General features: G+C 40.9%; 2 protein-coding genes across 3 annotated transcripts; both read right to left on the reverse strand.

Annotated features, from left to right (window-relative positions):
- Positions 1-644: 644 nt before the first annotated feature.
- spsb3a (splA/ryanodine receptor domain and SOCS box containing 3a) lies at positions 645-9,580 on the reverse strand. 2 transcript variants are annotated; one of them, XM_063018702.1, is made up of 7 exons: positions 9,463-9,580; positions 7,501-7,633; positions 6,021-6,198; positions 5,741-5,928; positions 5,275-5,377; positions 3,348-3,473; positions 645-2,476 (listed from the first exon to the last, which is right to left on the reverse strand). In XM_063018702.1, the coding sequence occupies exons 2-7, from the start codon at positions 7,624-7,626 to the stop codon at positions 2,115-2,117; spliced, it is 1,083 nt and encodes a 360-aa protein (XP_062874772.1). In that variant the 5' UTR covers positions 7,627-7,633; positions 9,463-9,580; the 3' UTR covers positions 645-2,114. The 2 variants fall into 2 exon arrangements, with proteins under 2 accessions (XP_062874772.1, XP_062874771.1); XM_063018701.1 differs by lacking the exon at positions 9,463-9,580 and having other exon boundaries at positions 7,501-8,201.
- Positions 9,581-14,247: 4,667 nt separating this feature from the next.
- atp6v0ca (ATPase H+ transporting V0 subunit ca) lies at positions 14,248-19,728 on the reverse strand. The gene is made up of 3 exons (XM_063018559.1): positions 19,492-19,728; positions 16,024-16,207; positions 14,248-15,313 (listed from the first exon to the last, which is right to left on the reverse strand). Exons 1-3 carry the CDS (start codon positions 19,562-19,564, stop codon positions 15,109-15,111), a joined length of 462 nt encoding a protein of 153 aa, XP_062874629.1. The 5' UTR covers positions 19,565-19,728; the 3' UTR covers positions 14,248-15,108.
- Positions 19,729-20,385: the final 657 nt, after the last annotated feature.

Consider the following 20,385-nt stretch of genomic DNA (forward strand, 5'->3'; position numbering starts at 1 on the left):
GCTCCTGAGCAAGGTCCCTAAACCTTAACTACTTGCATTGTGGTCATAACTCTCCCTTTGGATACCTCTTTACAGGGCCTAGCCCTGTAGCCTAGCGGTTATGGTAATGGACTAGTAATCAGAAGGTCGCTGGTTTCAAACCCAACCACTGCCAGGTAGCTGCTGTTGGGCCCTTGAGCAAGACCCTTAACCCTCAATTGCTCAGACTGCATACTGTCACAATGCTGTGAATCGCTCTGGATAAAGGCGTCTGCTAAATGCTGAAAATGTCTCGGACTCGACAAGCCTCACGGTCCATAATTACTGAAAAGCTGGTCTATAGAATATAGTGTTTACACCCTGCTTGATACAGATACTATGATTTTAATTATTACTCTCTTTCTATATAAACTACAGTATATATAGTTTGTAATTTCTGTGTTGCTATCGACCGGTCAGGCATCTACACAGACATGACTGGCTATGTCTTGGCAGAACAACCTAGACAGTGAGAGTTGTACTTGTTTGTCCGGAATCTAGATTTAAAATATATAAAATAAGGAGGGTTGTGTCAGGAAGGGCATCCGGTGTAAAAACTGTGGCAACCCCTAAAATACAAGAGCAGCTGAATAAGGGAAACATATTTTCAACACCTTTAAAACAGGATGTTTTAACTTCTTTATTATGATTAAAAAACATCTCCAGCCTCTTTTTTTGTGCATATAATTTTCCACCTACTCCTTAAAATCATACTTGAAGTTAAAGCACATGCTTGCCAAAGAGCTGAGACTGAGAAGAGAGAAGCAAATGCAGATAATATGTACACAGCACAGGGCAAATGATCTGTATGCATTTCTATATACATACAAGAAGAGAAAGTGCTTTAATGCATAATAAAGACCTTAATATGTTTACAGTAAATTACAAAACCTATACACTTAAACCTCTGTATTTGTTAAATACAATTCTAACAAAGAAATATAAAATAGCACATAAGAACCGGACTGGGTACACTTTCTGCATGTACATAAAAAAACATCATTTTGTCTTAAACATCCACTGTCCATTTGTTTATGCTGAATGGAGTTAGTTGATGCTTTAGAAACTCAGATACACTCCAAACTTCATTCTAGTCTGCGGATATCCAGCAGCGTTTTTTGTCGTGCACCAGAAGTGAGAAGTTCTAGCGCACACAAAACACATTACACCAAATTCTACTGCAGATGGTGTACAGTATTAGTTTCAGTAGAAAAAAGCAACTTGGATAAGAGAAGAATGGATTAAACACTAACGTTTAAAAACTGTTCATACTAACGAATTAAAATGGAAATGAACGGAAATGTAATGAGCCTTTTTTCAGAACCAATCTGGTGGACTACGACTGTCAACAACCGGCCACACCCATACATTAGTTAGTACAACAACCGAATGAGCTACGGCGAAGACATTTACCAGAAGATCGTTACGGAACTGACAATATTAAATGTGCAACATTACAAACATAGCCAATTAAAAGTCAATCAGTGGTCGAAATGATTAAATAAGCCATATGCTTATTTTGTTTCTATTTTTACTGCTTTATGATGGTCAGGGCTACAGTGTGTCCAGTTCCCCTGGGAACACTGGGCGCAAGGCAGGAACAACCCCAGGGTTGTACTAGGATGGCATGTTAGGGCTCTCTAGTGGAAAGACATGGCTAGTGGCTTCACCTTGTGGCCCTCCTCGGCTATTGAGGGTGTCATGCAAGCGGCAGGGATTATTAAGCAGAGGGAAATTAGGACCACGTCAATTGGGACAGTGTCGAAAAGATTAGATAGTGAATCATATAGTATGCTATAAAATAAAATGTCAGTTCATTATTTCATAGAATTTGCATCAATAAAAGACTATTTCTCATTTATTAAAACCATCCACACACTTAAACACTTAAAGAGTCTGACAGACAATAAAATCAATGATATAATCCATATGGAGAGGCTGTTTGTTAAATCAGGTACATATGATGGTAGTCGAAAGTACATGTAGCTAGACTGAAGTCTTAACATTCATAATTTACAATATATAATAGACCGATAATGTATTAACTGTAGGAAATGATGTATGAATACACGTCAGTGTATGTAAGCGTTTTTGCCTCAGGTCCAGCGGCAGCGTTTCCTCCGACAGGCCTCGGGGTCAGAAGCGCAGCTGTCCGAGTCGCTGCCTGAAGACGGCCCGGCCGGTGTGTGTGTGCTCGAGTTTGTATACAGATGTGAGTGGTCTAAGCTCAGAACCCACCCGAGTTTGGAATGTAAGAGATGCCTGAGTCCAGGTGGCAGGGGCAGCACTCGGAGTGCGTCCGCTCCTGAGGGGAGGAGCTTGCGCAGACGCCAACAGCAGAGGTACTGAAGTGAGGTGGGAGCGGAGACTGAGCGGATTACCTTCATGCTGCTTTTGGCAGCTGTGGAACATGCCATGGGGTACACACGCTTGTTCTGCAGCTCTGTGGCAGCAACACCTGTATCAAGCAAAATGCACACGTGTTATTAAAAACGCTATGACTAATTGTTGCCTATGTGGCTGTAACAATGTTACTTAACACATGATTGCTAAGAATTAAGGATTTCACCATCTACAGCCAATAATATTATCAGAAGAGCCCAGGTCCGACAAGCTGGGCGCCTACACGAACAACGATTGGCTGTTGTTCTGGGGGGCTGCCAAACAAGACTTAATAACTGATGCAATTGAGACCTTTGCTGCCTGATTGATGGAACCTGCACAGGGTCAAGGGATATTGTGTTGATCAGGGTGTGGCTCTCCATACACAAAGCTGATCAACATATGAACTCGCCTCGTGCAGGTGAAAAGATGCAGTCGGCTCCTGCACACGTGTCGGAGGGTATGTGTTTTAGTCTGGGCTCTCCTCAACCAGGGTGGAGATCAACACCAGTAGAGAGGAAGCGTAACTTCATTTACGGGTAATTGGGAGGAAAAAAAAAAAAGAAGAACCCAAATGTTCAGATAATCCAAATAAATTATCTGTTGGAATAGAATACACTTTTTTTTATTTTTTTTATTCCACAATAAGCTTTCTAAAAGAATTGTCATCAGTTTAAAAAGAGCATTTCTCAAGGGGGGTTGCAAATAATTTTGGTTTTTCAACATCTACCAAACATAATATTGTGGAAAGATTAAGAAAATCGGGAGAAATTTCGGTCTGTGTAGGGCAAGACCAGAAACCACTGTTGAATGTGTGTGACCTTCAAGCCCTCAAACAGCACTACATAAAAAACAGCTATTGAGATAAATACTGCCACATGGGCTCGGAAGAAACCATTGAAACAAGATTGAAAAACTCAGGAGCATCTGTAATGTGTAAAGCTTACCGATGCATTTGCGATTTTTAAAGAAGGTAAGAGTCCCATGCCAGGTGTCCAGATGCACTCCTATAATGGATCCCTGCCCGAACCGTGAGGAGAAGCTTACTTTGTCACCGTTATGATGCAACAATCCTGAAGACATAACAACATAAACTTGTATAAACACAGGATACTAAAAACTGTATGCATGTAAATGAAATGTTGGCAACAGTGTTGTCTTTGCAAAAAAAAAATAAAAAAAAATGCTGATGTGGTTTTGGGTACTAACTAGAGATGCATAAGTACCGATACTGGTATCGGGTATTTGCCCGATACCGCGCTCATTAACTCGCAAACGAGGCTCCGATACTAAACATCCGATACCGTGTGCCTAGTGCACGTTGCTGCGTTATGCCTGGTTCACACTACACGACTTTTGCCCTGATTTTCGCTCGGCGACTGGTCGGCGCTAGATTTGCCGACTCTGGAGCAACTCGGCGTTCGCTCGGCGATCAAAACTCGGCTCTCGATCGCCAAGTGTGAACTATCTAACAACTCGATCCGACCAGCTCGCCGAGTTTTCTAGCACGTCAGATCAGAGCGGTAGAGAGAATCTACGGCTCTGCGTCAGATATCTGATCTCAGATGTGCGACTGGGAATGAGTGACATGTCGAACAGCCAATGAGAACGCAGGATACGGTGTGAGGGGAAACGCAGGAGAGGAGTGTAAACAGGTGGGACAGGGGGATAATATAGTTTATATCAGAATACATCGGCACACACACGTTTTACAGTATTTCTGACCTGATCGTTCTCTACAAAACATAACAACAAAACACCAACATTGCAAAAATATTTATTAACCTCCAACTCACTACAGAACAATCCATGCTATTCGTGTTGCCAAATCCACTCAGATTCATTTATTTTCCCTCCTTGATTTCATCACATCAGCGCACAAACACTTTGATCACTCGCTACTTGTTGACGTGCATTTTTGGACGTGGTGTCATTAAACTTCTCGTCACTTCTCACGTGTGTTTTTGTTTAAAAAAAAAACACGGTATTCTAAATGGGTATCGGTATCGGCAAGTACAAAAATACATGTACTTGTACTCGTACTCGGTTGGGAAAAAATGGTATCGATGCATCCCTAGTACTAACTAAATAAAAATGTGGTCATTTTGGGATTGGAGATTACTGCAGAAAAAAATACATTTTGGTCTACTTCAGTCTACTTCACTAGACCACCAGCTTGGTCAGGCATCTAGAAACACAACAGGCCATGTTTAAAGCAGGTAGGGCCAGATTGAAAGTCATTAAAATGTACCACTGTCGATCAAAATCTGCCTCTTACAAACCCCATTTTTAGAAAAGCAACCTGTAATTATGTTAAACTATTATTTATCTAAAAAAAAAAAAGTACACCCAAACTGACATGTTTGGCTACGTTTGAGGCAGGGCAGGCCAAGGGGATTCCTCATTCTAGCTACAATTATGGCCTCTGTTGGCTACTTGATGATGCTTGCTTAGAGACGGGTAAAAATGGAGAGCAGTGCATGACTCTCTGTATGCAATACCACTCTCCATGTGAACCTGCTTCATGCATGTGAAAAGAAGGGTTGGCAACTGCACAGCTGTCAAATTGTGTGTGTGTTTGGTACAGCCCTCCTCGGTCAGGGTAGGGGCCTGCAGCAGATGAGGAGAGATACAACCGGGCAACTGAATATGACTAGATTGTGACAAAAATGCAAATAAAATGAAATAAGAATAAAGAAATCCTGCTTTATAGTGTGGTGTCTACAAAGTAGTGAGAAATTAAGAACTTAAAACTGTAAACATTTGTCAAGTTAAGGACAGTCATCAGCAATGAGCATGAAGAGGATTTATTAAAATGTGATGTTTTCACCTTTTAAAATATTACTTCAAAGGAAACATGTGGTGTATATTTACCTGTATATGACAGGCCCCAACTGTCTTCATCTTTTCCCAGTAAGCTGCAGAAGGTGTGTCTGTATTTGTCCAGATTCACGTCACATGTACCAATGCCTACCATCTACAAAACCAAAACATTATAGTTGATAAATGTCACACAAGCTCTATTTCAGCTCATAATATTTGGAAAATCGAATCTGGAATAAACTGGAGGGGGGGGGGGGGGGGGGGGGGGGGGGGGCACAAATAATGCACACTTGAATTCAATAAGAATAATAGTTTTTTATCTCCTTTGATTAGACCGGGTGCCAATCCCTCACAGGGTTTCACCCATGGCCGCTGTGAAGACACGTGGCCGGTTGACAACAACGGTTTGTAGTGGGACTGTGACATTAGGGTTAATTGGTGCAGCAATCATTCTCCCTATGTACGCTGCTTTTTTAATTCACTGCCTACTGTTCATTTCACCAAAACAAAGTCATACCATGTCTGTGCCATAGACCGGAGAGGTCATTTTGATTTCCCAGAAGTGCTGTCCCTCCGAGAGTTCCTTGGAGCCACGGATGGCAGCGGTGCCACAGCTGTACTCCGAGTGGAAGCTCACCTTCCTGTTCTCACAGCTCAGCAGCGTGGCCGCTGACCGACCGCCCTCATCCCAAACCCAGTCAAATTCTGCCACACACAGAGCAACGTTAGTTCGTTGAATGGCAAAGCAAATGCACAGCAGTTGGCTGAATTAAACAGTGAAGTGCAGCGACACGTACCCTGGTCATCCTCTCCGCAGTGGCAGTCTCTCAGTCGTGCGTAGCCGCGCAGACGTGGGTCGCAGCTGGATTCCATTTCCAAGGCACAGCCGCAGTATGACTCCCCGGTTACTGGCACAGCACTTGGTACTGATGGGACAATGCCAGGATACTCAGTCTCTGAGTCTGAGTCACTGTACTACAAAATAGAAACAGACTTCATTAAATGTCTTAAGGTTTTAAGCACTCTCGTTATTCTTATAGGCCAGCTTAAAATGCTGTAATAAACCTGCATAACAAACTATAACTTTACAAAATGTATTTGCCCCTTTTTGATTATGTTTATTTTTGCATATTCAAAACACATAAATGTTTTAGATGTTTAAACAAAATGGGGTTCAGGTAGAGCTGCAGACTATTATGCTAGGTCCCCATCGCTGAGATCTGGGTTAAAATCTGAGTGGTACAGTAGGCGCCAACCTATCCAAATTCCCCTCAGACACAGCCAGTCATGTCTGTGTAAAAGCCTGACCGGCCAATAGAATCAGTGCCACCCAAGCGCCGATCACGGTATGTCTTAAATAAAATAAATGACAAGCTATAAGGTTTGATACACAAAAAAACTTTATAAAAGTAAAGCTGGCACAATATTTACAGAATGTCAAACCCTGATAACTCCAGTGTGTGTAGCCCTAATTAATATAAATGACTCTGAGGCATCAGCATTCAAATATACATTCTATTTAAAGTAAAGGAAGACAGGCATCACTGATGGTGAAACACCATAATTAAAAGAAAACTGAAGACACACCTCTTTGCTAGGCATTTAAATATAGACTAACCTGCACTTTCAGCAGATTTGCATTCTTAGACAGTCGTCTATTGGTACTAGACTAAGGAAATGTTTACTAAGGAGGCACTTCTGTAAGTCACTCTGATAAGGGCGTCTGCTAAATGCTGAAAATGTAAATAAGTGTCAAGTAGCACTGATGTGGACTTCTGAGGGCAGAGAATCAGAGAGAAAGAGTCTTTTGGTATAAAAAAAACGGTCTATAAAGTCTTTAAATGGCATTATCCTGCACAGAGAACAGGGGTAGCTTAATAGGCCATGAATCAAAAAGTCATGGGTTGGGCCCTTGAGCAAGGCCCTAACCATCTTGGCTCCAGGAACACCAAACAACGCCATGCACCTTTGACCCCAGCCTTCAAACAAGATGGCTCTCCCACTACCGCTGGGATCCAGGGTTCAATCCATTGTGTGGCCCGGCCCCTCCTTCTTCTCAGTCATAGCTAATTACGTCTGTATATAGATATAGACAGCACGCCTGGAGAATCGAACCATGGATCCCAGCAAGAGTACGATGGCCTATTATACTGCTGTACCACCCAAGCACCATACCTTAGCCTTATTTAAAGATTGAAATATGCTTTAAAAACGCATCAGGGATTTCCATTGGGTTTTCATGCACACAAAGAGATGTGCACACACATTTAAACATACCTGCAGGCGTTCACAGCCCCATTCCTCACTCTCAGATGGAAGCACCAGTGTTTTTGTGTCTGCATCCCGTCGAATGCCGCTCCATACGGTGCGCCACGCTCGACTGTTCCGGCTGCGCCTGGACATGCCACACCTGGAACACATTCCAAAAATGGTCATCAAGCATCCTCTAACCTTTAGGTACCTAAAGATCCAAGATCCTGATTAGATTTGGAGAGATCTATCTAGTGATCAACCAAGTATATTTAGGTAAGTACATGTAAGCTCACAGACTGAGATATACAAGAGTTGCTGTAATAAATAAGGGAGACAATTATGTCATACCTCCTTCTTAGAGAACAGCTCCAATTATGCTCTATTGGACTCATAAATAGTTACAGAATCAGTGGGGATCAAACCGGCAATCTCAAGAAGACGAGGCTAGGGCTTCACTAGCATGGATGCCACATATTCACTTCAAACCACTGGAAATTCTTGCATGTTCTGCCCATGGGTTTCATCCAGGTACCTCATCTAACTCTCATGGGGGCAGTTGTAGCCCAGCGGTTAAGGTACTGGACTAGTAATCAGAAGGTTGCTGGTTCAAGCCCTAACAGTGCCAGGTTGCCACTGTTGGGCCATTGAGCAAGCCTATTGGCATATTCTGAGAGCTGGGGAACCAGTCCCTGGCAGAAAACCACATATATTTGATACCCAATTATTCTATGAACTCTATCTATCTATCTAACTATCTATCTATCTATCTATCTATCTATCTATCTATCTATCTATCTATCTATCTATCTATCTATCTATCTATCTAACTATCTATCTATCTATCTATCTATCGGAAAGCTCACAGACTGAAATTCATGAGGGTTGCTGTAATAAATAAGGGAAACAGTTATGTCATATGCCTCTTACTTAGAGAACAGCTCCAAGTATGCTCTCTTGGACTTCCAGTCATAAATACTTACAGAATCACTGGGGATCGAACTAACAATCTACAGAACAGGAGGCCAGGGCTTCACTGGCATGGATGCCACATCTTCACCTCCAACCACTGTAAAGAGTTCTTGCATGCCCTCTCTGCCGATTTGATCCAGGTACCTCATCTACCTCTCACGGGGGCAGTTGTAGCCCAGCGGTTAAGGTACTGGACTAGTAATCAGAAGGTTGCCGGTTCAAGCCGCATCAGTGCCAGGTTGCCACTGTTGGACCCTTGAGCAAGGCCCTTAACCCTTAATTGCTTAGATTAAGTGACTTTGGATTAAAGCTCTGCTAAATGCTGAAAATGTAAACGTGTGGTTGCGTAGGAGCATGGAGCTCTGCGCCAGGCGTTAACTGGGACTGGGTTCACCGCAACCTTGACCAAAAAAAAAAGATTGAATGATCTCGATCAGTACTTAAATATACACACCCAGCCATACACGCGCACTTATAACTCCGCAGATTGCACGCGGGTTCGAACATGAGTTGTTGGATCTGTGCGGCACCAACATTACCTGGTATTTTATTACCACCACTTAATGCGTGCTTCAGCTGTTAAATACAAATCTGCACAACACCGCCATTCAATCCAATTTGCCATGAAACCAGGTTAACGCCGCAAACTATGAGTGAGAGCAATGCTATTATGATATACCAGTCGGTTATAGTGAATGCTCAGTATAATACACACCCATTAATACACGTTATAAACATTAATACCGGAAAAGCGTCAGGAGTTTGTTTAGGCCTGAAGTAATCTGGTGGTTAAGAGCTAACACAGTCATTTTATCTAAATTCATAGTTATATATAGTACAAATAAGCTAATAATCAATAACAAAATACACTTAGGTAATGTATTAACATTATATGGAGTTAATTCACAATAACGTTCACACACGTCACTGGAGAACGCCTGCCTCAGTTAGCCATGTTAGCATGTTAGCATCAACCAGCACAATGTAATATTAAGCATTAAAAGAATTTTTTTTTACCAGCTTTGAAGTGTTCAATCGACAGTCTGCACAAATCCCGCGTTTAACTTTATTACAAATTAGTGTTAAAATATATAAGAGAGGAAAGCGTTTCTATCGTTCAGTGTCTGACCTACTTTCGCCACACAGACGTAAACAGTACGACAGCAAGCCCCGCCCCTTTTCCTCATATAATGCTAGACGAATCGCTCAGTTGAATCGACTCTTTTTTTAATGAATCGATTGATCCAGTTTGCGATCGAATCCTAACGACATTATGACTGTATATAAATAAAATATAAAAAATATAATAAAAAGGCGAGCATACTTTGATTACCTGTTCAGGTATTATTACTTGTTCTTTTTACCAACAGCAGACGGCGACAAAGGGGATTTTTAAATCTAACCTTTTACATTGGAACACAAATTGAACAGGCAGGTATGAATGATTTGTTTGCTTAGATTTGTATTTGTCTAAATTGTCTACAAATTTGTAATGAAGGTTTTGAAGTGCCAATTTAATCCAAACCATTTAACATCAGACGACTCATTAAGTTGAATTTCTGGGTTTCCTCAGAATGATGGATTTTGTAGAACTTTGTAGTTCTGTGTAGTTGTTGTGAAATTCAAAAATCTCCATTTATAAATTCTGTCGTTTTAACACAATAGCACAAATAAATAGCAGTAATTTTCACAAGCTGGGTATTTAAACACCCGGGGGGGGGGGGGGGGGGGCAATTGTTGCGATGATGGCCAAGGTGACCCGTTCAATGGGTAAATTGAAGCTTAAATAATTAACATCTTAAGTCATCTGTCAGTTTGCCCTCACAAATAACTTTAAACATGGAGAGAGACCAGCTTTACCATTAATCATAAAATGAAGTAAAGCCTTCACCCTAACAATTTAATTCAGTCTTCATCAGATAGAATTTTATCTTAGGTGCAGCAGATCCAGAATAAAGATTGGCATCGGGGCTGATGTGCAATGAATAAAGAAGTACACCAGGTTACGTGTGACGCAAGCACGTAAGTGCGAGCCCTCCCGGAACCCATTCAGATTGTATTGCAGCTCCTGCAGTTAAAAAAAAGTGCCTTAACATGAGAGTCTATGAGAGCAATCTGGGGCTATTTTTAGTCACACTGAAATCGCCCCAAAAGGGGCGGCACTGTACAGAACACAACTCGACGCTGATTGGACTACGATACTGCGAGGCAAGACAGACTCCAGAACAGTCACAGCTGTGACAGAAAAATTTCTTCCCTTTCACCCTTTGGTGGTGCGTCGCCCGATCGCCCTAAGGAACAAGCCGCCCCTGGTTCAGATCCTATCACTGCCAGGTAGCTACTGCTGGGCTCATGAGCAAGGCCCTTAACAATGAATTGCTTAAAGTGTATAATGTAAGTCGCTTTGGACAAAAGCGTCTCCTAAATGATCATTTTACTTATTGAAGAACAAGAGTCACCCAACACCATCTTCTCCCTGTGGAAAAAGTAACACACTTTTAGATAATATCCTTATAAACCCATTTTCATTAAATTAGACTAGGTTGACAGACGTCCACATTTTTTTGTATTTTGTCCGCACTCAATGTCATACTTCTGTGGTCAATAGTGTGGGCTGCTTGTTATAGCAGTTTGGCCTTATGGGTTATAGCTCCATGCTGTATGGTCCCACAAATTAGTCAGCTACTGCCTCTCCCATCTTCCCCTGGTCAGACGTGTGCTTCCCGCTTTGCAGGTGCTACCTTAAGAATAATACCACAGTCAAGTGAATTAATTCACTTAATTAAAAGTCTTTACCCACTGGCTCTAGCACACACAACTAAGATCTTTACCCTTAACAAAACAAAAAAACACCCTTTGTTATATTATTATGCAATTTACAAGTTGCATAATAAAGTACATACAATTAATAAAAAGAACAAACCGTACAGCCTAATTTTCTCCCAGTTTAGTAATAGTCAATCCACACCCACTAGAACACTAGGTCTTTTCATTAGAGGGCAGCTACCAGTCTTGAAAGGTGAAGGCTAAAAAGGCCAATCACAAGCCTTGTGAAACCAGAAAAGCAAGTGTTTAGAGTGTTGAGTACAGATGTACTGAAGGTGTAGTATTTAGTACAGAAGCATGGGATTTCTGACAGATGGTAACCTGGATAATAATCCCTCACAGAGCGCTTTCTGTGCAGTGTATCTGTGTTGCCTTAGTGAGATCTCACAAGTCACCTAAGAGTAAATATAGTTAAAACCATAATAGCCATAGTAGTACCATAGTAGTACCATAATAGTGTAAATGTATTCAAAACTAAATAATACTGTTTTCATTCACTGCTTTCTTCTTGTCAGGGTCACGGTGGGTCCGTTTTCCCCAGAATTAATGGACACAGTGCTGTGTGGAGAGGAAGCCAGTTCATCATGAAACCTGGATTCCAGTGGTAGGGGGCCAGAGCAACGTACCGCTGCACCACCTGAACGCTCTATTATTATTATTTTTAAATCCAAAAATAAAGAATTTGGGCAACAAGTCATCTTTGTATGATTTTTAAGCAGCTGTACTGGATTTTTTACACATTTGTCCTTAAACCAGTGGTATCCAAGGTGGGTTTGCCATAATATCCATCCAGTGAGTGCCACAATATGTGAGAAAAAGAAGCTTTTATAAGGATAATCCATTCAGTACAATAAAATTAGTTATTCACATATTCTTTGGAAGCTGGGGTCAGAGCACAGGGGCAACCTTTGTATGGCACCCCAGGAGATAAGGGATAATGGCCTTGCTCAACTGCCCAACAGTGGCTGCATAGACGAGCCAGGATTAAAACCCACAACCTTCTATGTGGTAACCAACAGCTCTACCCACTAGTTTCCACTGTCCCAGTTCAGTGTAAAATTGAGTTGTTGTACACACTGTTTGACTTTTACTTCCAACAGACAACAATTTAAACACACACTTACTACACATAGAGTGAAAAAGCATTGTACAACACTGGAGAACATTTGTGCAATGCAAGTTAGTGAGAAATTTACTGGGTCACCAATTAACAGACATACAGTAAATCAAACCTATTGAATATCTTAAAAAGGTCACATTTCACCATGTGTAATATTGTTAGTATTACTGTTGTATGAACATTATAAGGCTTTGTAAATCAGAATGCAAGTTTAAAACCCCTCACCGACATCAATTAGAGCAGACCACCTGCCTCACTGTGTGGTATGCTGGCTGCACTGTGGCATAGAAGGAGGCGCTGCAGAGAGTGGTAAAGTCTGCACAGAGGACCATCGGATGCAGCTTACCACCCATCAGTGACATTTACTTAACCAGATGTAGGGAAAGAGCCATCTGCATCCTGCGTGACCCCACCCACCCTGTGCACTGACTCCCCCCCCCCCCCTTCCCTTCCCTTCCCTCTGGAAGGAGGCTGCGCTGCATCCAGGTGAAAACATCTAGACTGAAAAACAGCTTCTATTTGGATGCAGTCAGACTGTTGAACTGTTCCACCCCCCCATATACTGACATATACGCACAGCCATATACTGAACACAGCTGTCACACTGTCACTTTAACCATCTTGTGATTTGTTGCTGCTTAGTCTTGCTGCTATACTTTTTGTAATTATGCACTTTAGATCCACATAAGCTGCTACAGTTTTGTGCAATACTTTAAAATGTAAATACTTTTTACTTGTTTGTTTTCTTCATTTATTTTATTGTTATACTTATCTTGGTTTATTCTTATTTCATTCATGTCGCACACACAGAGGCCTGAATAACTGTATTTCGTTCTATCATGTACGTGGTTGAATGACAATACAGCTAAGTCTGAGTCTGAGAGGATCAAACCAGTGAAACTGAAGACATTTACTTATGTTCTGTTTTTCAAAATAGGGACGTTTAATTTTATTTGTAATATTATTTACCAATTTTTAAAAAGCAGTGCAAGTAAAGACGATGACGCCTAGATTGCTGCTCAGAGTAATTGGCACCATGACGTGTCAAGCCAAGTAGGGCATTCGGCTGGCAAAAAAAAAAGTGTTACCCTTTACAGAACTCCAGAGAAGTTAAGTTTTACACATTGTTACTAAGGGTATAATTAAAAAAGGGCATTACAATTTTGATTCAGCAACCATTACAAAAGAAAAAAGAAATGAAAAACTAAAAAGATGCAGAAGTTGCATTTTTGTAGCGGAAATAAAGAGAAACCACAGAGCTCATATTAAAAACAGTTCATTTCATGATCTGAAAAACAACTTTGATTTATATCAACGGTCTATTATGCTAGCCCACCAGTGCTGAGATCCGGGCTCGAATCCCAGAGGTGCTATCGGCTGGCCAGGCATCTACACAGTTAGTATTGTCTAAGGAAGGGGGATGGGAGGGTGTCATTTGTCCCAAGCCCTGGCCTGTAAATTGATAGGTGTCTTGTCAAGGATATTCCTGCATTGTTAGGTTTTTACCAGGCAACACTGGGAACAAGGCAAGAATACCACAGACAGGGCACCAATCCATTGCAGGGTTTTGGTCTTCAGATAACCGCTGGCCAAAAGCGCACTGGAGGGCTAGAATAAGAAATGCAATCCACAATCATTCCTGCATGAGATATCAGTGTTAGGTAAGGTGTTAAAAGTTAGATGTGCGCCAACTAAAGCAGACTGAAATTAAGTAAACCCAAATAGAGGTGAAGAAATGACCACATCACACACCTTAACTAAGTGTGTTGCATTCATACTGCAACAAGCCTACTAACAAAGATTTGATGCAATGCAAAGACTGTGTCTAGGTAAAACAAAAGAAGCAGACCCAGATGGAAGGTAAGGAAGGTTTATTTGGAAACAAGACGGGCTGGGCTGGTGTCTTGTCTGCCCATCAATGCAACCAGAAACGATAGTAACTACAGGTATAACGCTACACAAGTTTAAAGAATGTCACTTTAGATTTAAAACACACATTCACACCAACATACACGTGCATACACAACTGCACGCTCTGTAAACTTTCACACCAATAACTTGATAGACAACAAAATTTGCATGGTAATCAATGATTACATCCAGAGAAACTCCAAGCACAAATTACCCACAGTGCAATTCACCTACCTATACAGATATATACTTTCAATACATGTATTTATATATATATTTAGATCACTGGGATTTCAATAAAGACTTTTTTTTAATTTTCATGAACATTTCAAAACTGTCATAAATAATCAGCAAAAATGTTTTGTTTTTTTTACATCCTCGACGACTGCTTTAATTAGCAAATGGTCCCAAAACAGAAGACAGAAAAGATGATTTGTTCTTCAAACTAAAGAAAAAAAAAGACAGTAAAAATGCAAACGAACGAGTGTAGCAATAAGGGGTCGGGGAAGCTATCTAAACACCAACAAGACAAGAGCACAAGCTACACATTGCATTTACAAGAAGACGCACGTCAGGCAATTATAATACACACACAGAGAGAAACTCCGTCATATTTACTCGCCCACTAGGTACACATACACACACTCACGCGTGCACACACACTAACATACTTACACTCACACAAACACACACACCCTTCTTTCCGGTTCTTGTGGTGTTACTCAGTGTGTTTCATTAGGTGGATGTTTTTGTTGGTGTGTGTTGTAGTGGGTGGTTTATTATATTAGATTTCTAATGAACACTGTTTACTTGGTGGAGAGGATAAGGGCAACGATAAGCCCATACAGCCCCAACACCTCAGCGAAGATCAGAATGAGGATCATGCCCACGAACAGGCGGGGCTGCTGGGCTGTGCCTCTCACTCCCGCGTCTCCCACGATTCCGATGGCGAAGCCGGCAGCAAGGCCGCTCAGGCCCACACTCAGTCCAGCGCCCAGGTAAAGGAAACTCCTGCACACAAGGATAAAGAGAGACACGAGGATATTGAGAATAAGACTAAAACAGAGCGAGAACTGTAGAGCAGGTATGTAATTCTCTCTTTAGATGGCCGAAAGTATTTGGACACCTGACCATGAGCTTGTTGGACATTCCATTAAAAATGGTATTAAAATAGAGTGATCTCTATGTGATCTTTGCAGCTGTAAAAGCCACTTTTCTGAGAGGGCTTCTTATTTACATTTTCAGCATTTAGCAGACGCTTTTATCCAAAGCGACTTACACAATGAGCGGAACACGATGAGCAATTGAGGGTTAAGGGCCTTGCTCAGGGACCCAACAGTGGCAACTTGGTGGTGGCGGGGCTTGAACCGGCAACCTTCTGTTTACTAGTCCAGTACCTTAACCTTTGATGTATGTCTGTGGAAATTTGTGCCCACTCAGGTTTACCCACAGTGTATTTGCCAAACGTTTGCGAAATTCCAAGAAACAGGTTCTGTCAGTAATAAACTATCTGTCTATATTGCTTTCTACAATTCAAATGTTGTAAAAACTGAACAAGGATGACCCCGACCAGCAGATGGAATTTGCAGAATGGGTAACAGCAACTATATTTTGCACCTGTATTCTAAATATCTCATATAAGGCCGCTAACTACGGAGTGTAAGATGGAGAGAGCTGAAAAGAGCTGAAAAGATCAGATCACCAAAACAAGAATGACTTACTTGTGGAGGGGAAGGTTAGCTGAAATGTTGTTGGCGATAAGCACGGCCACCACCAGGCCGTAGATGGCGATGATACCCGCCATGACCACAGGGATGATGGACTTCATGATCAGCTCTGGCCTCATCACCGACATGGCAGCAATGCCTGTTCCACTCTTGGCTGTGCCATAAGCAGCACCCAGTGCTAAAGAGAATGCAAAAGAATGAAGGTTATTATTATAAAATGTGTTTGTTATGTACACAGCTGCAGGGGAATGGCTGCATATCATTCTAGAAACAAAAACGTGGGTCAGTACTAAGTCTGAGCAAAAGGCCTGACTGATGAACATGGTTTTAATGCCAACTCTTGCATCTGTAAGTGAATGCTTGTAGGTAGTCAACACAATCTTAGACAAAATACAAATGAGAAAAAAATAAATAGTACCAGTGGTGTAGATACAGACTGCAGTACTAGCCAGGTTTGAACACGTAAAACCTTGCTGAGCAAGTAAATATGTCAACAGTAGAAACCTAAATGGCAACTAAGTGGTTAATTCCTCAACAGTAAATGTAGCTTGGTGTACAAAATGTTTTGTGTCACATATGACCTTCATGCCTCTGTAATTTAACTGTGTACACACATCTGACGAGCTGCATTAAAGGCAGTGACTCACAGTACTGACAGCTTTTCCAGCCAGTCACATGCCAAACCTGGAACTTCCTTCCTGAAAAAGTAGTAGTAGGTTGGCCTTCCATCGTTAAAAAGCTTTCTTGCTGACAAATATCATGTAGTTACAATTGCAGGCTATAAAGGTTGTGATACAATTAAAACTGCACAGCAGTTTTACATTGGACACTGACTGCACCAGCTCAGCTGGTTCATTAGGTAATGGTTTGCTTTTGACAACAGGATGGCACAAGTATTAGCAAATTCAGCGTGAAGTTCTATCCCAATTTATAATTACATCTTAATTCAAATGGTTCCATCAGGCTGAAGTATATAGCTATTTAAACGATTTGGTAAAAATGTGTCTGTGGTAAAGATTTAGCTGTTATTTTGTCATGGTACATCATCAGCTCATTGGATTATTAGAGCTGTATGGTAAACAGCCCTAAAACAGTTCCGCTAGTTGTAATTTCACTAAGCAAAACAGCTTTTTAATCTCCCTGTGAGTGTAGTGCGACAGTCATGTATACTGTGATGGGATTTATATAAAAACGACAGTACTCATTGTTAAAACAGGAATAAAGCGATCTAAACCCTAGTGGTGCCACCGGCCGGTTGGGCATCTACATACAGACATGACAGGTGTCCTGTCTGCAGTGTGTTACTGCATTATGCCCAGTGATTCTGGGAAATCGGTCCTACTGCAAACCCTTTCCAGGGTAAAGCAGTGGTAAAACAAAAGTGAAATGCAATAAATGTATATTTGGTTAGAAGTAGTTAAGTAAACTAGGGTGAACTACAACAAAGGTACCATTAATTGCTTGCTTTTTCCAGAGGAAATGTGAAAGTTTGTGGCAGAGTAAAGTGCTTCTGTGGGCATGTCATAACATAACAAAGGAAAAATGTAAACAAGCCAGCCCAGTTCTGTGGTTTTCAGATGCTGTTTTCTCAGTATAAAAAAAATTAGCTTTTAACACATTTTTAATCACCTGTGCACCTTTGATATAGAATAATGAAAAAGGGCATTTGGGCTTACATTAAATCATCTAGTCAAGTCATTTTAGTAAACATAAACAAGGTTTTAATAATTGTTTCGATTAACTTGGGGGTGTAATTCCCCAAAATAGTCTTGCATAACAGCCTGGTTAAATCACCACCCACAGTATATCAGCATTAGTCTGTTTCTAAATGCAGGCTGGATTTTGATAAAACAGTTATCCTTAAGTATAAGACACAGTCGAGCTTCTGTTAATGTGGTCTTTCCTTCCAGTAAAAAACCCTTAATATTATATTAATCAATAGATGAGTCACAAGGGTGTGTAATTTAAAGAGCGGTTAGATATTTATTTATTAGGATTTTAATGTCATGTTTTATTTACACACTTTGGTTACATTCATGACAGAAACTGTAGTTACTCATTATGCAAGATTCATGGACAATGGACAATTTTGTATCTCCAATTCACCTCACTTGCATGTCTTTGGACTGTGTGAAACCGGAGCTCCCGGAGGAAACCCACTCAGACACGGGGAGAACGTGCAAACTCCACACAAAGGGTTTCCCTAGCTGGGGATAGAACCCAGGACTTTCTTGCTGTTAGGCGACGGTGCGACCCACTGAGCCACGGTGCCCCCCCCACCCCCCGAGTGTGCAATTGAAAGGGCGGTTAAATAAAGCCAACACTAGGGCTGAAACCATCGATTCAACTTTTTCGCATTGAGGGCTGCGTCCAAAATCTCACACTTAAACACTACTTAACAGGACTTTTCGCATACAGTTCGATGAATACAACGTATTTGTACACGCTCGCCGCTCCTGCGTACTGTTCAGTATGAAAGTGCGATTTAGGACAGCAGACGAGATTCGATAGCACGGACTGTAAATTGAGAGAGAAAAAGTTTTGGGTTGCCTGTATAGATTTTAAAAGTCATTTGATTAATTTTTGATGTATTTGTTTATGCATTTCAATAATGTTCTCTTTAAACTGTACTGTATGCAAGGAATAAAAATGTACAGTGTGTTTTAAGAGAGGCGTCTTATTTAATCTTATATGTTTTTTGTTTTTTTTGCTCTTTATTAAAGCAAACGTATTTCTTATCCGATTACTCGATTAATCGCTGGAATAATCGATTACAAAAATAATCGATAGCTGCAGCCCTAGCCAACACACAAGATAATTGCGTTAAATTGATTATAATTTGATGGATTATGGCTTCCAGAAAGTTTTTATTATTATTATTATTATTGTCCTTTCTATAATTCATTAATCATTATAACCATTATGATGTACGGAACACTGTGAGCAATGGCTAAGCGCAGTGATCACGTGACTGGGATTAACCCACGACTGACTCGAACCGTATTGATACAGAAAGCTCAATTAGACTCGTTTCTTCAGCTGTATTTTACATGTAAATCACAAACTAAGCTTTTATTAGCTACAAATGGAGAAATACGAACAATAGAAATCGTACGTTTAATAAAAAAAAACGCCCTCGTGCAAAACGCCAACAAGAACGTAGCTAATGCAGCTACCAATTTTATCAGCCTTTTATTTTTGCTAAATGAAACATGGAGTTTTATCAAAAACCCGGTTAAATAAATTATTAATAGATATCTACGTCAAGCGAGACGTCATGTAATTCAGCGATGGAAAGAATCGGTTCTCCTCCCTTCCCCCATAGCGAGTCGCATCATCAACCAAGCGCAATTAAACTAAACATTCAGTACAAATAAACCCTCATTTAACTCCCTCGAATATTCTAGAGGTTTCTGTGAAATTCCCCGGATGTATGTGAAGGTGACACGGTGAGTCTCTTACCGCTGAACACCATCGCTGCTGAGGCGCCCATCACCGCGAAGAACGGAGAATATTCAGGGTTTTGCGAAGACATCTTGCAGCACGTATACTAACCACACAGCAGTGCAAAACACCTCTAAATAGACTCAATGTAAACCTTAAGTGTTTACAAGCGACTCAAACGCAATGTCAAAAGCGTTAAAGACTCGAGAGAGCAAAGTCACGACTCCCGCAGTAGAACCTCACCGGCCGAGAAGAAAATGGCGATCCGGATAGAGTCACATGACCAACCATGAGTGCACGATCCATTTCCTCTTTTTAGGGGAGGGCCAGAAACACGTAACGCATTTTTTCCTAGTTGATTTAATTCTCACATGTTACTAAATATGTTAAAATCATTTTTAAGTAGATGTATAACTTTTAGCCTTTTAATGTCAATCGACATACCGCTCGCTTTTATTAATCCAAAAAGAATTCCCCCATAATCGCAGCTGTGTTGGTATGACCCATTGCAGACTAGTACAGGGATGTGTGAACTGACAGGGACAGCTTATTGTAGCCAGTTCTAACACTACAGTTTATTCACAATTATATTCAAATGTTACACACTTTAAGGCTTACTTTTTAAGGCTTACATTTAAAATATATTTTATATAGAGTGAAAGAACCCAAAATATTTTGCTTGATACAGTCACGGTCAAAAATATTCATTCACTCCTGCCATGGCAGTTTTGCAATTTATATTTCAGGGTTTTTTGCTGTTGTTCATGTAATGTAAGGTTTTAATGTAATTTACCTAAATACGGTGTAAAGCTTGTTTGACGTCGTACACTGACACTCATTTATCAGTAGCCATTAGTTCATACCAGACCCTTTCGCTTAGTGGTTCTTGGATTACATCTAACAATCTAAACA

This window comes from Trichomycterus rosablanca, chromosome 22 (genome assembly GCF_030014385.1).
Source record: "Trichomycterus rosablanca isolate fTriRos1 chromosome 22, fTriRos1.hap1, whole genome shotgun sequence".
Classification (NCBI taxonomy): domain Eukaryota; kingdom Metazoa; phylum Chordata; class Actinopteri; order Siluriformes; family Trichomycteridae; genus Trichomycterus; species Trichomycterus rosablanca.

Coding starts and splice junctions, on each gene's coding strand:
- spsb3a (XM_063018701.1), bottom strand. CDS start 7,659: ATGACCATTTTTGGAATGTGTTCCAGGTGTGGCATGTCCAGGCGCAGC. Junction 6,199..7,500: donor GGGGCTGTGAACGCCTGCAG/GTATGTTTAAAT, acceptor TCTATTTTGTAG/TACAGTGACTCAGACTCAGA. Junction 3,474..5,274: donor TTGGGGCCTGTCATATACAG/GTAAATATACAC, acceptor TTATGTCTTCAG/GATTGTTGCATCATAACGGT.
- atp6v0ca (XM_063018559.1), bottom strand. CDS start 19,564: ATGTCTTCGCAAAACCCTGAATATTCTCCGTTCTTCGCGGTGATGGGC. Junction 16,208..19,491: donor AGCAGCGATGGTGTTCAGCG/GTAAGAGACTCA, acceptor CATTCTCTTTAG/CACTGGGTGCTGCTTATGGC. Junction 15,314..16,023: donor GCTAACCTTCCCCTCCACAA/GTAAGTCATTCT, acceptor CCTTGTGTGCAG/GAGTTTCCTTTACCTGGGCG.